The sequence below is a fragment of the Vipera ursinii genome, assembly GCF_947247035.1.
Source record: "Vipera ursinii genome assembly, chromosome: 10".
Taxonomy (NCBI): Eukaryota; Metazoa; Chordata; class Lepidosauria; order Squamata; family Viperidae; genus Vipera; species Vipera ursinii.
This window is the reverse complement of record NC_139520.1, coordinates 21,417,308-21,433,831: the sequence shown is the minus strand read 5'-3', so window position 1 is coordinate 21,433,831 and position 16,524 is coordinate 21,417,308. Positions and strand designations below refer to the sequence as shown.

Genomic DNA, 16,524 nt, shown 5'->3' with positions numbered 1-16,524 from the left:
CCCAGGATATGTTTATTCCAGATCCCGTCTTCTGTGCTGTTCTCTCCTCTTTTTTAAAATACAAGTAATCCTTGACTTATAACCATTCATTTAGCCATCATTCATAGTTGCAATGGCAGTGAAAAAAAGCGACTTACAAAAGGTCCTCGCACTTATGAGAAAGGAGATCCATAGGAAAAGAAATAGAAAAAGATCTTTACAGTAGCTATAAATGCCTTTGAACTTTATCCACTTTCTCTGAGGTTAAACCATCACTGCTTTCTTTTCGTATTCTGTTCTTCCTTATTGCCAACCTCATAAATCACAAGTCCAGCGTTCCTTTGCCTCTAACCTGCCGTCTTGACCCTGGCATGGATAGTGCTTATCTACCGTGATTCCTTAGTCTTGAGCCAAGATCCCCTTGTGACTTGTCTCCGTGACCGAGTCAGACCACAGACAGTGCCCAGAAGTTAAAACCGCAGGTGAGTCAAAGCTGGGAACCTCGCTTCACCTCCTAAGAAGCCACACCTGTGTTTGGTTACTACGGATACACCTGGGTTGACACAAAAGCAGAATTTCTGCCTCCGTGTAGTAGGCTCTCCTGATCTTCTCTCCCCCCCCCCCCACAGAGGATCAATCTGTGGGGAGTGAACCACACTAACCCCCATTGCGGGCTCCCTCCAAAATGCCAATTTTGGAAAGCTCTGTGCCCCTTTTTCTGCTGTTTCTCAATACCCTGCAGTGCCCCACGCTGGGTCTAAGGAACGGGCCCGCCGCCTCCAGCCTTCCTGAAAAATGTGGGCCCCACAAATTCTTCAACCTTCAGAGTGGCCAGTGCGACTCCTGCAGCCCAGAGCTGATCCCGAGTCCTGAAGGTGAGTGTGAACGGCTGGACGAGGGGGGGGGCTGGGACAGGGAAAGGGAAGGAGATGTCCAACGGGGAAAATGGCAATTTAGGAGCCATGTGGGGGGAGGCACTGGCCCTTGTAAAAATTCCACCCACTTTCCCTTTTGTGAAGAAGCTGCAGAAAGAGAAGCTTTAATGAGTTATTAGCCGTCCTCGTGTTTACAGCCAGCAAAATGCCAGATCTGCAGAAAGGAGCGCATTGGTGCATCACGAGGGTGTCCTTGGGGCTGTGCAGTGAGCATGAAATTATGTGCCATGGCTAATTGCAGACTTGCAGGGGAACGCTTTTGATTTGTGGCAGGATCCTGCTGCAATCTCATTCTTGCTTGCCTCCCCTTTCCTGCTACTTCGCTTATGTAAAAACATTCACTCAGTAATAAGAGACGCGTTTCACTGTTCCTGTAGCTTGAGCCCCAGAGTGTTTTCTATATATTCTGCAAGTGTACAAGTAGTCCTTTGGCAACAAGAATTGGGGCTGTCATTTCCATCGCTAAGCAAAATGGTCATAATCCCTTGACCCCCAACTCTGCTTTCCTTTTCTCCACTTGGAATGCTAACCCCGCTGCTGGGATAATTCACAGGAAGGGAATTTATGTTTGTATTTACATTCATGGAGAGAAAGGGATTACAAGAGAGTAAGCAGGCACACGGTGGGGAATACCCATTGAAAGAATGCACTGGTGCCAGTAGCTGGTGTATTACAGATGTGCCGTACAATAGCGTTTTTCAATCAACTTGAAGATGTGAGGACTTCAACTCCCAGAATTCCTGATTTCTTTGAATGCTAAAGTTCGCCTACTCACTGCAGAATTGGCTGCAGTGCACATCGATGTTTTGAGTGAACCCCTGAGATTTGTACAGTGAGCAAGTAGCTTCTAGAAGCACAGTCTTGATTCAGTTTTCCTCCTTGTAGGTTTGAGTTGTGTTTGCAAGCCTGGATCGAAAGAGTCAAGTGGAGAACCCCCTCGTCTTCCATGCCCCGGTTGCGTAAGAGCACATCTTTTTGGTTCTTTCTCGGAGATGCAGGCAGAAACATTAACAGAATAACAAAGTTGGAAGGGACCTTGAAGGTCTTCTAGTCCAACCCCCTGTTCAAACAGGAAACCCTAGACCATTTCGGACAAACGGTTGTCCAATCTCTTCTTAAAAGCCTCCAGTGATGAAGCACCCACAACTTCTGGAGGCAAGCTGTTCCACTGTTTAATTGTTCTCACAGTCAGTAAATTTCTCCTCATTTCTAGGTTGCTTCTCTCCTTGCTTAGTTTCCAACCATTGTTTCTTGTCCTGCCTTCAGGTGCCCTGGAGAATAAGTTGACCCCCACTTCTCTGTGGCAGCCCCTCAAATATTGGAAGGCTGCTATCAAACATGATCTTTCTCTCCCCTTCTCTACAGAGCAGTGTTCCACCTGGCACCCTCTGGGAATCTGACTTTCTTGACGGGAGCTTCCTAGCATGTGAGGTGGGTAGATTTATGCTGCATCTCCTTGCTGTACCAAATGGGGAGTTGATGGCTTTGATTTAATTTTTTTATTTATTAAGAATTTTCCCAGAAGACAAAAAAGGGGAAAAATAGTGCAAGAAAAGAAAAAGGACAAAAAAACCTATAATAATATATACGGATGACTTCCAACCTTCTTTTTCACATGTCAGCATGCGGTTGTGGTATGCAAACCCTGGTAGGTAGCTCCGTGTGACCGTATTTAACCCCCTGGCCAACTGGTTTTTTTCTTTTTCTTTTTAACGGTTGTAACCTTGATGTGGGATCCAGGGTCCAGCAGAGGAAAGCTAGTAACTTGTGAAAGGGTTTAATTTTACAAAGAGTTGCACCAAAATGGTCTGAAGTCCGCCTATTGTACCTGCTGTCCAGGCCTCAGTTACCTGCATCCAATGCTTTCTTTCACTCCCCTTAGAACACCTGCAATGCAACAGCTTGTCAAATGCTCACCAACATGGTCATCCTCAGAGCTTTCTCTTTGCAAACCAGGCCTTATGATCTTTACACCAAGGCCAAGTAAGTAACGCCAGCTCTGGTTATCCAGCTCCAAGGGGTGGTGTCAAAAGTGACTTGGCTCCATCTGATTCCGGCTGGCTCAGATTTTGCCAAACAGAAATGGGAGGGGGATGTGTGAATCCCTGGGGAGGGGGGGAGGGCTAAGGAATGCTCAAGAGCCTTCTGTTGCCAGAGAGACATTATCCACCAAGGTCAAGTTATGTCATGGGATACATTGAGTGTTGCAGAACTGCTTCCCCATAACAAAAGAACTGAACTCAATTGGCAATGGATGAACTCCGGATGGCCCAGAGGGGAAAAAGGGGTTTTACCTATGGGAGATTTTGTGGGAAAATCCCAGACTTTGCTTGTACTGGGCCTAGGCCAGGGGTAGGCAACATTGGCTCTTTTATGACTCGTAGACTTCAACTCCCAGAATTCCTGAGCCAGCATGGCTCAGCTTGGAAACTCCCTTTTCCCTCAGCTCAGGAATTCTGGGAGTCCACGAGTCATAAAAGAGCCAAGGTTGCCTACCCCTGGCCTAGATGGATCTTTCCATAAAGCTACACTCTTGGTCATTCTAAAGAGCCGGGAGTTTCTTTTGTCGAATGTGCCAAATGGGATGGTTGACAAGTGACATCTCAGAGAGCAGTGGGCGTCCTACACATCCTGCGAAGGACACCAATGGTGCATCTCTGGTGCAGTGACTTTGTGACGTTTCTCTGGCTTGTGTCTGACCCCTGTGATCCCCTCGTCTCTTCAGAGGATCCAACTGGGCTTTGTGGAGCCTTTGTTTCCAGCAGGAGCACTTGCCATCTTCTGCAAAGCATGAGTGGGTTTTCTTTTCAGGAGCCAAGACCTCCCAAAGATTTGGTATGGGAGCGACACCGGACCTTTTCCTTCTGTGGCTTTTGGGAAGCACTTGAAGGCAAGTTGAAGCAGATCCAGAAAAGCTGCGCGTGTGTCCTGTTCCTCCCCCAAATGTTTGCTAGCACTGACCACTTTCAGATGGGTGGACTTCAACTCCCAGAATTCCCCAGCCAGCCTGAATAGCTGTGGCTGTTTCAACCAACCAGACATGTTAGCTCAGACCTTTGGACTAACTTGGTGAGCCAGGGAGAGCTTCTTAAAACGCATGACCTAGTCCCATGGGATTGGTTATTCTTTTCTACAGACTGACTTCAAGCTCATTCAGTATGATGTCCGGGGAAAGTTCCTGGGTTGGCAGGAAGTAAAAGGAGCAACGTTGCAGGTAAACAAATTACTTTCATCTTTAAATGTGGTCCCTGCAAGCAGCAGCACTTCTCACAATGCCAGATGAAAAGATAGACTAAGATTGTCCCTTCTGCTGCTTTTTCTTTTCCTTCCTTCCTTCCTTCCTTCCTTCCTTCCTTCCTTCCTTCCTTCCTTCCTTCCTTCCTTCCTTCCTTCCCATTTAAAATACTTAAAAATGGTTGTATCATCTTTTCTCTTTGCTCCATTTAGCTCTGTCCGAACAGCCAGAAGGCCCTGGATGCAGCTTTCCTCTTGGGAACCACATACAGTCAGTCTGTAAGCAATGCCTCTGCTTCAGTTTAACCTGTGGAATTGGTTCTTGGTGGGTAGGATCCCATTTTGGAGTTTGGAGAGATCTAACCAGACATGTCACCAATAGGAGTGAGATTCTCTTGATTTAATCTTGGTGGCTTTCAGAGATAGGGGTCCAACTGGTTACCCCAGCAGATCTTGAAGGTCATCAGCTGTTTCCATAGGTCATCTGCCAAATCCTAGGGTTTTCGTGGAAACCCGTTCCGAGTAACAGATTGTAGTCTGTCCTGGATTTGGAGGCTTCTTTTCAAATGATTAACTAATAGAGCAGCTCCAGACATGTGGCTTAAACAGATCTCTTTGGCCCAGGAAAGGCAACTGCACGGTTTCCACCTGATCTTTACTTTTTGTAGTGCACCCTTGAAGTCTCTGCCCTGCTTCAAAGGACTCCAGAACCCATCTTCTATGAGATGTTTTTGCAGTTCGAAGATGAGAAGGGGAACACCCAGCTATGGCCCATTCCTATAAGCAATCCCACAATGGTAACAAACCATCAAGGTAAAGCAATCCTCCGGGGTTTTCTGGGTCAGACCAAAGGCACGGTCTTCAAATTGTCATTAAAATCTACACGATCCCTTAAGGCATTTGCTGGAACCCTTTTTTTGTTTCCTTATTTCTGGGAACTTGGCTTCATTCATTAATCTCCTCTTTCCCTTTTCCTCTGCTCTGAAGGCTGCAAAGGTTTCCCTTCCCAAGCCCAGCCTTTTCCAACAAACCGTAGAAATGCAGACACCAAAGTGCTTGCAGCAAGCTTTGTCCGTCCATGCCAGGTCTGAACGTGCCTTGGAGGTTCAGCTTTGCAGTTTCATTTCAGCCCCTGCAAAATATCTTGACCCCCCCTCTGACCTTACTGATATTAAACAACTTCTCCAAAGCTGTTCTGCTCAGTTTTGTACACTGTGTTGAAAGTACAACTCCAGCACCTTTGCTAAAGTCTTTCTCCTTGCATCTTGTTTTGATGGTTAGCACCCTCGTTGAGTCAAGCGCTCCGGAGATTCTTTTTGGTCGACGGGCTATCAAGCCGAAAAGGGAATTTGTCAAATGCTCCAGAGTCTGTGACCTTGGCAAAGGATTTGCTTCTCAGGTAAAAAAAAATAAATACCATCTTCTGAGGCCTGATTAAGGGCAGAGGTTGCCTAGGGCCAACCACACTTTACAAAGGACATTGAAGGAAATGCCTAGAGAAGAATCAGCAAGATGGCAGGAAAATCTGAGGAGGAACAGTTGAAGGTGTTGAGTAAATTTAGCCTGGAGAAGAGAAGATGGTGGGGAGACTGATGGCCATCTTCAAGCATCTGAAGGACTTTGGTGGAGAAGACAAGGTCAAATTGTTCCAGAAGACGGAAGAAAAAGCAATGACTCAAATCACAGGGAAGCAGATTTTGGTTGGAAATTGGGAAGAATTTGGGAAGTCGTTGGGAAATAATAGCTGCTGGTGGACTCTCCTTCACTAGAAATGCGGGAGAGAGAATGGAGAAATGAAGGGAAAAAAGTGGGGGTGGGGGAGGAGAAAGAATACCTGGCTAGTTTGTAAAATGAGCCTGTCCTTATTCTCTCTCAGATACCCTTTTGCATAGCAGTGAATACAAACGTCCACTGCATCTACCTGGCAGACATGTCACCTTGCTGGTACCCCAAATACCCCTGTGTCAGGAGCTGCCCAGAAGCTCAAGAGGCAGTGTTCATCTTAGTGGCTTCCTCCTCCAGTTCTTCTCCAGCCCTCCTTCCTTCAAAACCAACCTCCATTCTTCTTCCTGGCTTTTGCAGTGTCCACCTACCAACCACTGCTCCTGGGGAAGACCCACCTTTCTCCTTGACAGTCAGATACGCAACATACCCTCTCACGGGAGCTGCCCAGGTGAGTCCGTGTGGTGGGAATGGCCCTCGACTTTATAATCTGCAGATCCAGAAGCAGAGGTGGATCTGCTCCCACGGCAGGTTGGGATGTGCGTGGATTTCTTCCTTCCCTTCACCCCTGGCTTCCACCTTTCCCTGCTCTTCAGCTTCGTGGACAATGTTATTTTGCCGCTTGATTTTCCAGGTGTCATTTTCAGTCTCCTACATTCAGAGGCCGGGATCAGCTCAGCTAGCAACGGATGTGAGTAAGCGAGATTTTTGGACTGTCTGTTGAACATTTGAGGGTTTTGGGGGGTGATTTTGCTGCATAGACAAATGGTGGAAAGAAGATAAAAGCCGTGGCCTTTTGAGCTGTAGAGAGTGGACACCATCCTACATTAAAACTGCTGGTCCTTCAGGTTCTGCAAAGGTCTTCGTTGCAATAGGTCATGTTCCGTGAAGAGCATGTATTCTCCTCGCTAAGAGAATGGCCCCATCTCTTTGGCGAAAACAGCCCCACCAGGAAGATGCTTTCAACCCTTTTGCCCATATCACGTTTCCTCACCCTGTAGGCTTTCTAGAAAGCTTGGGTTTCTTCTAGAATTCTTCTAGAATTCTGGAACTTCTGGAATAGTCAGTCAGGCTGCGTTGTTTGTGGAATGCTGGTAGTCCACACATCTGGAAGGCCTCTAGCTTGAAGAAAGACGATTGAACCATTTCCTCTTTTAATCCGCTCGTTCCCAAAAGATGCTTTTGGAGGTTTTTAGGGATGGTCTTGCATATCGAAAATAGCTATGGGAGGCAGCTTAATTTATGTCAAGACATTCTGCCTATTTTCCATTCTGCTGGGAATGACACACACGTTGTCTGTGCACAGATTGCCTTTGGGGTGCTGGGGTTCCTCGCTGTCCTCTATGCTTTGTTGGAAACCAGCAGCTGGGCCCGGCGATCTCGTCTGCAAAATATCGGTTTGACGGTAAGGGCAAAATTCACTTTTTGCTCTTGAGGTTCTGGGAAATGGGTCGCCTCTCAGAATTTGGGAGTTCACTGGAGACATCAGCTGTGTTTGCTTAGACTTTGCCAGATGTTTAAAACCAAGAAACAAGGTGGTACAAAATTGCTTTTTCTTCACACCGGCCTCCCTTGGTTCAGATTTTTATTCCTGTTAAATTTTTTATTTTATTTTCAGACCATATTGAAATTCTTTGCTTGCTTGGTTGGCTCTCTGGCAAATGTCTTTTTCATGGTCACCTTGGGAATTGGCGTTTACTGGCTGATCGCTTTCAAGGTAAAGTAAGGATCTGTGGAGGTGTGCGCAGGTGTTCATGCACCCAGTGTTCCATTGGTTTATTTTTAATTATTTTTAGTGAATCTTGCATTTATGGCTTTGGTGCACAGATTGGGGCTTCCTTCTTTAAGAGGAAGGGAATTCTGCTAACAACAAGAATATTAATAATGTTTGTGCTGAGGGATACAGAACCTCACAAGCAGAAAGATCTCGTCTGTTTTGCCTTTTCTTCTATAGGGTCAGCAGTTTTCTACTGTGGAAATTACACTCCCAGCTGCTGGTAGCCAAGCAGAAACCAACTTTATAATCTATGCATTGGGTGCTCTGATTTTGAAGGTAAGAGGTTGGAAAGAGCTTGCATGAGAAACCTGGTGTCTTTGGGGCATTATATCTTGGAGAACTTTCATTTTCTAGAGCAGTCTTCCTCAACCTTGGCAAGCTTAAGACGTGTGGACTTCAGCTTCCAGAATTCAACTCCCATGGTTGGCTGGGGAATTCTGGGAGTTGAAGTCCACACGCCTTAATCTTGCCAAGGTTGAGAAACACTGCTGGAGTGCTTTTAAAGCTGGCTTGATGGGACTTCCCCGCAAGAAAATCAGAGAGGATGACATGGTGACTTTTGTCATGCAAATCTACAGTTCAGGATGGCTGCAGGCAGCCTTCATAGTCAGATCAAAAGTGAGTTGATTTTTTTAACCTTTTCCATCAAGCCATATTTTACGATGTGTTGCCTGGAACTGCAGTAGCCTGAGAACTGACTAATAGATGAAAAATCCCAATGATTTTGCAAGGTGAAAAAAAAAGCCTCTCGTAATAGAGAACCCCCGCCACCACAGCTTAATTCTTTGTGGCGCTGTTGATTTTATTTGCTTTTCTTAACTCCTGCCAAGTCCAGCTTAACTCTTGACGGCCGCATGGCTGTTGTGTCATGTTGTTTTCTTGGCAACAGTTGAAAGTAACCGATCCTTGTCCTCTTCAAGGACAGAACCCTCTACTACCTGTTGCCAGGATTGCTCATCTGTCACGCTCATAATCTGACCCAAGAGGAAGGGGTTTAGTGCTCAGGAAGACCTGGGCCCTTGTGCAAATTTCCATTGGCTTAGTGTGAGGCATTTGAGTTAAGCATGAGCTCTGCTCCTCTTTGGAAGATACTCAGGGTGTAGGATTTGCAAATGACCGTAAGAGAGGTCACGTTCTTAAGCTCTGCAGAGCGTATCTCCATATCCAGAGACAAAATTCCCTGTGGATGCTTTTGTTCCAGAGCCTGGATCTCCTACATCTGCTGATCACCCAGCTCACGGTCTCCATTTTCCTGATCGACTGGGAGAAGCCGAAGGAAAAATCAAAAATGAAAGGTGATCATTTATCATTGCTTTGGTTATATCTTGTTCATTTCATGGGTGATCCAAAGAGAGTGTCGTTTCGTCTTCCTCCTTTTGTGAACAAATCTCCAGCAGAAAGATCTGCTCCTATCACCTGGGGTTTCTCCTGCTGATGGAGCGAGAAGGTCTGACCCAGGACACCTGCTCTTATCCTGAATGAAAGATTTCCCCAAAGATCCAAAGCTTTGGCTTGCTTCCAAACAAGGGCAGTGTTACATCACACAACCGTTTGGTGGTATCACTCGTGCGACTAGCCACACCACTAGATCATCCCAACGGCTGCTGGGAAACCAGCAGAGGAGCAAGCGGTGCACTTCAGGTCGAGAACACCAGCCCTGCCCTGCTGGATTGGATCCTTGGCCATCTGTTCTTCCAGGGGGCCACCGAGGGGGCCTCATCCCATGAGGGGGAGAGCCTTGAATTTCTCCAACCCTTTTGGGAAGCCAACTGAGCTGCATTGTATTATTTGATTTGCTGTTGGAGAGGCAGATGAGCATACAGCAAAAGCGCCAGGAGTCTCCAGAGTGCCAAGCCTTGCAATTGGTCAAAAAACACCAGAGAGGCGCATGCAGAGGCCACCAATAAAGCTCATTGTTTGTTTGCTTGCTTGTGCATTCCCCCCCTCTCCACCCCCCCCTGTTCTAGGAGGTCCAGCCTCATCAGTGAGTGCCTGGAGGACTTTTCTGATCGCTAATGAGTGGAATGAAATCCAGACGCACAGGAAGGTGCATCCTTCGCTTCAACTGTTTGCGGTTTTGTTGGTTTTGGAGGTCAGTGCAAGACCCAGGAGGGCCAACTGATTTCTGTCTGCAGCCCTGAGAAAGATTCTGCAGGCATGCAGACATCTGCTGGTCTGGAGAGTGAGCTGGATGAGAGAGAGGGAGAGAAAGCTGGAATCTCATCTTGATGGCAGAAGCTCCTGTTCCCACTGGCCTGTTCTGGTGGCTTTTCTTCTCCATCCTCTTAGGAAAATCCTGGGTGGACCAACAGCCCATTTCTTCTTCATGTCCTTGTCCAATCCCCTTGGAAAGCCACCCAAAATAACTTGATTTCCTTTCCTAGCCCAACGTTTTCAGCACAAACTGCATAGTTGTGCACTATTAATCTCATGTTACAGTTAAGAATGAGAATAACCCACCCAGTGAGCATAGATGAAGAGAAGGTGTCTCCATGTGGGAGTGATGTTGGCTTCTTTTCATCCACAGGTGGTGGGGCTAAAAAACCTCGCATCAAGAGACCTGAATGTCAGTCTTCAGCCTGAGCCAAATGCTTACCAAGCTCCCTGGAGCCCAATTCTTCGTTTTGGGATTGCTGCTTCTGTTTGGCTGGTGGTGGCCATTGTGCAGGTTCTCCTCTCCTCTCCTCTCCTCTCCTCTCCTCTCCTCTCCTCTCCTCTCCTCTCCTCTCCTCCCCTCTCCTCCCCTCCCCTCCCCTCCCCTCCAAAAAGACAAAGAGAATATTTCCATATCATCCTGTTGCAGAAAAAAGTGCTCCATTCCATGTAAAACAATGTCTTCAGAAGCCCTTCCTATCTCCACAAGAAAATAAATAGCACCTAGGACGAAGGATGGAGGATAGATGATGGCCTAACCATGTTCAAGAGTTGCAAATGTTGAGGGGAAAAATAGGCCTCACTCTACTTTCCTAAACTCTGTCTGTTCGCCCCTTTGTTCACCTTTCATGCAGCATTTTCATGATACAAAAGATATTCTTAGGTGGTATTCCAACCTGCATTGACTTGTTCCAGTTGATTGGAAGAAGCCAGCAGGATGTTTGCAAGAAGGATCTCTGGATTCTTGCGGGAAGTTGACCTGCCTTGCAATTCCTCCCGTATTCTTGGTTCTGTTCCAGATGTTGCTGTCCGTTGGGTTATATCAACGTTTTGTGGAGGACAAGATTCATCAGTTCATCGACCTTTGTTCCTTGAGCAATGTGAGTTACACCCATGCACCAGATCGTGGGCTCCCCAACTTGGAGACTTAGATTCCCAGGGCTCCCCTGTCAGCCATGGCCATTGCTGACAATCCTGAGAGCAAACATGTGCACACATCTGGATGAGAAGATCTGAGCTGAAACTAGATTCTGGATTCTTCTTTTCTGCGCTTCTCTTACCCATCCCTTCCTTTAGAGCTACCTTCTTTTCCACCTTTTAATGTCAGATCTCGGCTCAGACAAAGATTTGCAACCTACTTTTACATTTCTAAAAAAGTGGGCAGTTATGATGTACTGCAACTATTAATAATGCGGTAATAATGAGGGCATGGGGAGTTCTAGCTGAACAAGCCATTTCATAATTGGGGGCTCCCACCCCCATGTATGCAGTGCGAGGCTAATTTGCCCTTCAGGATGTCTTAATTTGCACTTTTTAAGTGGCCGAACGTTCATTAAGCAATTATTTCATTTTTTAAGCCAGTTTCAGCTGATTTGTGGCTGCTTTTAATTGCTAACCTGAGGGATTCTGATGCAAGTTTTAGGCCTTGCTCTGAGCTATTTTTTAAAACATTTTTTAAACATTGCTTTATAGGCTGGTTTTTAAAAGGTGTTCCAAGCCAACCTGGGGGGAAATGTGTTAATTCTTAAAATAAGCCAGATGCATTTGGAAGTGTCCTTGTTTCCCAGTAATATGGACCTTACTTTGTAATCCCTGCAGGTATCCGTATTCATCTTGACACACAGGTGCTACGGATTCTACATCCACGGGAGAAGCATCCACGGACATGCTGATGTGAATCTGGACACAATGCTCTCTTATCTCAGGAAAGAGGAGGTAACCCTGGCTTCTGTTCTTTGGTCCTTCATCACGTGGTGTGGTGGCTTCTCTTTCTAACAAACCCTTGCAGGACTGTGTCATTGTCTTGGGTCCTTCTCAAGGTGAATGTGGCTGGAGGTTACCTGCAGCTTGGTCCTTCAGTTGAAGACAGGTGGTCTTCTCCTTGCTCCTTCCGGAAGGATTCATCTGTGGTCCAACTGCATAGAAGTGTTCAAAGAGAATGGCCAACCTATTAGCATTCTTGTCTCCTCCTGCTTCTTTTCACCACCAGAGCCATCATAACAGCGAGCAGTGGTTGGTCTCCCTGAATTTATCTCGCTCTTCCAGAGTGACCGACTTGGGGCTTCTTGGTAGCCATCAGGATGTAGCAAGGAATTGGGAAGAGGAATTGTTTTCTTCTCTGAAGCACCAGCTGCAGGGCAGTTGTCTTCTCAGCCAACAGTGTTGATTCCAGAAAAAATCTGGGTTTATTCTCCTCCTCCTCCTCCTCCTCCTCCTCCTCCTCCTCCTCCTCCTCCTCCTCCTCCTCCAATCTTCTTTATGTGTCATCTCTTTCAATTATACAAGCGCAAGATGCAGAATAGCAGTCAGAGGAAGGCCAATGTGGGCTAAATATTAGGAAAAAATTCTCAGTGTTAAAAGCAGATGAACAGCAGAACAAGGCTAAACAGCCAGCTCTTACGGATACTTTAGTCTGGATTCTTTCACTGAGCAAAAAGTTTCCAACTTACGAGTCCCAGAATTTAAATCTGCAAAACTGAAGCGAGGACTAGGGAAGTGGTAAATATAGACATCTTTAGTGTACTCATGTGTTTCCACTGTAACTTTTCCCTTCCTGTTGGTTTTTTCCCCAGGATAACCTTTGTCCCCTGAGGGGTTTGGAGGCTAACTCTGAGGTTCAGACCTTCGAAGTGCTTCTCACTGACCGGATGCGGACCTTCTATGACCGAATCCTCCTCTCATTAACGGAGGTAGCAGATCTTGCAATATTTTCTTCTTAATTGCTTTTCAGAAATGCTGCACAAGCATCCTTAAGAATGATTTACCCATCCTTCGCGGCAGAGAGGCTCGGCGATCCATCTCATAAGGCCCGCTTCCTTAAATGCCAGAGACGAGGGGCCAGGAGTTCCACGCAGTTGATCTTAGCCAAAAGGCTGAGAAATTCCCAGTGAACAAAATCTGTCTTGAAGCATAAAAGCATAAAACATTTTTTCTCCTTGGCTATCTGCAAGGGGGAAGCTGTAGATGCCACTAAGGAAACATGAATTGCAATATTGTGTCATCACCTGCCTTTTGTTATGCCCATGGTGTCATGCCTGGACATAAGATGCAAACATTGTGATGCAACGACACCCATTTTGTCGTGCTAGTGAACTCATAATCCTTTTATCTCTGTAGGCCAGCAAGTTCTTTCAAAGTTACAATACTACTACTACTACTACTACTACTACTAATAATAATAATAATAATAATAATAATAATTAATAATAATTTTATTTGTTTACCGCCCTTCTCCCAAAGGACTCAGGGCGGTGAACAGGGCAATAAATACTAAAATACAAAGATACAAAAATTAAGAAAAGATTAAACAAAGTGCCCAATACCTTAGAACAATAAGTTAAAATACGTTAAAAGCAATAATAAAACCCAAACCCATCAGGCCAGGCTGGCTTGTTCAAACAAGTAGGTCTTTAGATCCCGTCGGAAGGAGCGAAGGTCGGGCTTAGAAGCGAACCCCATGCCGTATGGACTAGAAGCTGCTTCTTTGTAATACTTCATATTAAATAGGGAACAAAATTGTTGCAAAAGCAGTTCTGACGCACTTCTGGGGAGAGTAGTGCTAATTAATTAGCAATCGATTATTCGTGTTTAGGGTGAGGGAGCAGCTAGCCTGAAACAATAAGTAGGAAGCTTCTACCTAAAGGCACAGTAGCTCTGAAATGCCTCCATTCACCCTCATTCAGTGGTGGGGATTGCTGCAAGTTAGAGCTATGAAAAGATCCTGAGACCACTGAGAAAAATGATAAAAAGTGCCAAAAATCTTGGGCATGTTTTTTTGTCAAGGGTGATCAGAGAGAAAAATAGCAATTCCCAGCTGAACAAAGAAGCGTTTAACACTGGACCTCTTGAAGCTTGAGTAGCCAACCACAGAAACAGATGCTCCTATAAATAAATCTATCTCGCTTGTTGGGTGCCACGAAACCCTGTTGTTTTTTTACTTCTTAGAAGTGAACCCTGGCTGAACTTTCTGAGTTTAGCTCCTTCAAGGAACAACGGCTGAGTGTAGCCCTCCTATTTTCTCACTTTCTACTTCAAATTCTAATTGAAAACTCCCTCTGCGGCTGGAGATGAGTTCTCAAGCACAGGCAGGTGAAAATTGAGCTGACATTTCTGCTGCCGAAGGGAAGAGCCAAGTAAAATAAGTCCGTTCCCCCCCCTCCTTTCCACGGGTGCCTACCAGGGGCCAGGCTTGAACTTTTATGAATGTTCTCCTTGCAGCACCAGAGAGGACTCCAAAGTCGCCCTGATCTCCACGAGCTGAGGCTGAAAGGCTACCATGCGCTGAACTGGTTCCTGGTGTCCTTCTTGGAACACGTGAGTCTTCAGCCACGTTTGGCTAAGCTCCTTCCAGGGACTTGGCTCTTGAGCTGAGCAGCCAGAAAAGGGCTCTAACTATGGTTTGAGGAGAACACTGTCAAGTCCAAGTCAACAGACGCCAAAGATGGTCAACGGGATTCTTAGACATCGTGCAAACTGCCCTGTTACAGCCAGTTGGAATTTTACTTTGTTATCATTCTCTTGTCACCAAAATTCTTTTTTTAAAAAAATGTATTAGAGTTCATTTTATTAATTTAATTTGACCCACTTATCATGGCCACCCACTCCAGAAGAATGAGACTGTTTCTGAAACATCCTTGAGGGAGAAGAAAGGAATCATCATCATCATCATCATATTGACCCAATAATTGACAAAATCAGCATCAGTCAATTGCAAAAGGCAGCTTGACGTGGAACGTTACATCCCTGGGGAGACCTTTAATCCCATCAAATAACCACACCTCCCAACCCCAGATCCTTGGGAAGGACTCAGTGGGTGGATAAAACTGCCAAATCCAATCTAAGCATCTGGCTGATGTGCAATGAAGCATAATAGAGCAGCTCTTATTATGTCTACTCTGAACAAGCTGTTCTCTCTCTAGGACCGCTTCCCTTTTAATCGGTCCTTTCTCTAACCACTTCTCATTCTGTCCCCACCCTTTAGAGATATAAAGATATGGACTACATAGTGAAGGACAAGTTTTTCTCCGAGAGGGTCATGGACCTGGAATTTCAGGAGCCGGGAGACCTCTCAATTCTTTATAACGGTACTCACCATGCACCTTCCGATGGGATCTAGCTCTTAAGGCCTGGCTCACACGATCCAGGCTGTAGCTGGAGGTGAGGTTGAACCCTCAGAATGATCCTACATGATAGTCTGACTTTGGCTCTGGCGACTTTCTCCTTCAGATGACGGTGCGTTGTTCAGCCGGACGCTCTTCTACGGCCACGAATTATTGCTCCTTCTCTTTGAAACCCTCCTGTTCTGCGCTGTGGATTTGGGGGCACAGAATTTTGTGCTCTCAGCGGTTGTTACCTTTGCCGTGCAGAAGGTAAAAAATGTCTAGATGGAGAGGAAATAGTAGGAAAATGCCATTTCCTTTTGTTTTCTTAAAATTACGCACGATGTAGCATGAGGAAGATAAGGTTTGGTCCCCCAAAGTTTGCTTTTAATTCATCGGAAGATCGGCTGCTGTGCTGTGTGTGTGTGTGTGTGAGTGATAATGCAACTCCCGGGAGCGTTAAGGGCTTCAATAAGATGTGAGATTGAATCTGGCAATCTGGCCTGGAATGACATGTGTGAATTGAGGAAGCTGTGAGATGACTTTATGTGCAGTTGGCACGCATCCCAGCCAGCCGTGCCCGCTGCCACAGAGCTGCCAACCCCAGCTTAGCATGGCACTCAGTAAACAGGGCCAGCAGTCTAGCGAGGCGGTTCTCCTTGAGACTTAATCGGCTTTTTCCTGACCATCCTGGAGAGAGGGAGGACGAGGGTCCACTGCACCAAGGACAAACAGAGGCCCATCTGTGTTTCAGCTTGTGCAAGTGGCACGTGACACGCTTGGAAGGCGAAATCTAGCAGAGAAGACCTTGGTGGAAAAACAGTTCCTGATCTGAGAGCCACCATCAAGCCCTTCCACGTGGGAAGCAAGGAAGAGCCTGCTGGGCCGATGCTCTTGGAAAGAATCCCAGACTTCTCGGCCTGGGAAATTTCATCTTTTAGGGAAGAAAAATGTCCGAATGGTTCTTATTTCTGGGATTCTCACTCAAACAAAACCATGTGAGAGAGTGTGTGTGTGGGGAGTATATCCCCCCCCCCCGGGGCCCTCAAAGACTTGATGCCTCTCCTTGCAAGTTTGGATGGCCATGTGCTTTGTAGGTCCAGCACGTTCCCCGTAGAATTGCAGGAAATCCTCAAATTACAACCGTTTGTTTAGTGACTGTTCCAAGTTACAACGGCACTAAAAAAAAAATGTGATTTATGACTTTTATGATTTATGAGTGAACTGCTGTTATGCTGGCTGGGGAATTCTGGGAGTTGAAGTTCACAAGTCAGTTTGGAACTCTACAGTGGACTAGAAACCTGCATGCTTGCAAACCCCTATCTTGCATGTATGAAAACCAGCTTTTGAAAGTGTGACCTCCACCATGTACATTTCCCAAATGAAAATAAAAGGATGCACTTGA

At 46.1% G+C, this 16,524-nt stretch overlaps 1 protein-coding gene across 1 annotated transcript; it reads left to right on the top strand.

The window, feature by feature from the left end:
* Positions 1 to 627: 627 nt before the first annotated feature.
* LOC310644935 (meckelin-like) lies at positions 628 to 16,521 on the top strand. Its single transcript, XM_083370271.1, has 24 exons — positions 628 to 854; positions 1,800 to 1,873; positions 2,280 to 2,345; positions 2,797 to 2,897; positions 3,726 to 3,804; positions 4,051 to 4,128; positions 4,362 to 4,427; positions 4,817 to 4,961; positions 5,430 to 5,547; positions 6,231 to 6,321; positions 6,505 to 6,561; positions 7,177 to 7,275; positions 7,489 to 7,587; positions 7,825 to 7,923; positions 8,849 to 8,942; positions 9,615 to 9,739; positions 10,175 to 10,315; positions 10,821 to 10,901; positions 11,620 to 11,736; positions 12,594 to 12,710; positions 14,239 to 14,334; positions 15,002 to 15,104; positions 15,247 to 15,389; positions 15,874 to 16,521. The coding sequence occupies exons 1-24, from the start codon at positions 665 to 667 to the stop codon at positions 15,952 to 15,954; spliced, it is 2,460 nt and encodes an 819-aa protein (XP_083226397.1). The 5' UTR covers positions 628 to 664; the 3' UTR covers positions 15,955 to 16,521.
* Positions 16,522 to 16,524: the final 3 nt, after the last annotated feature.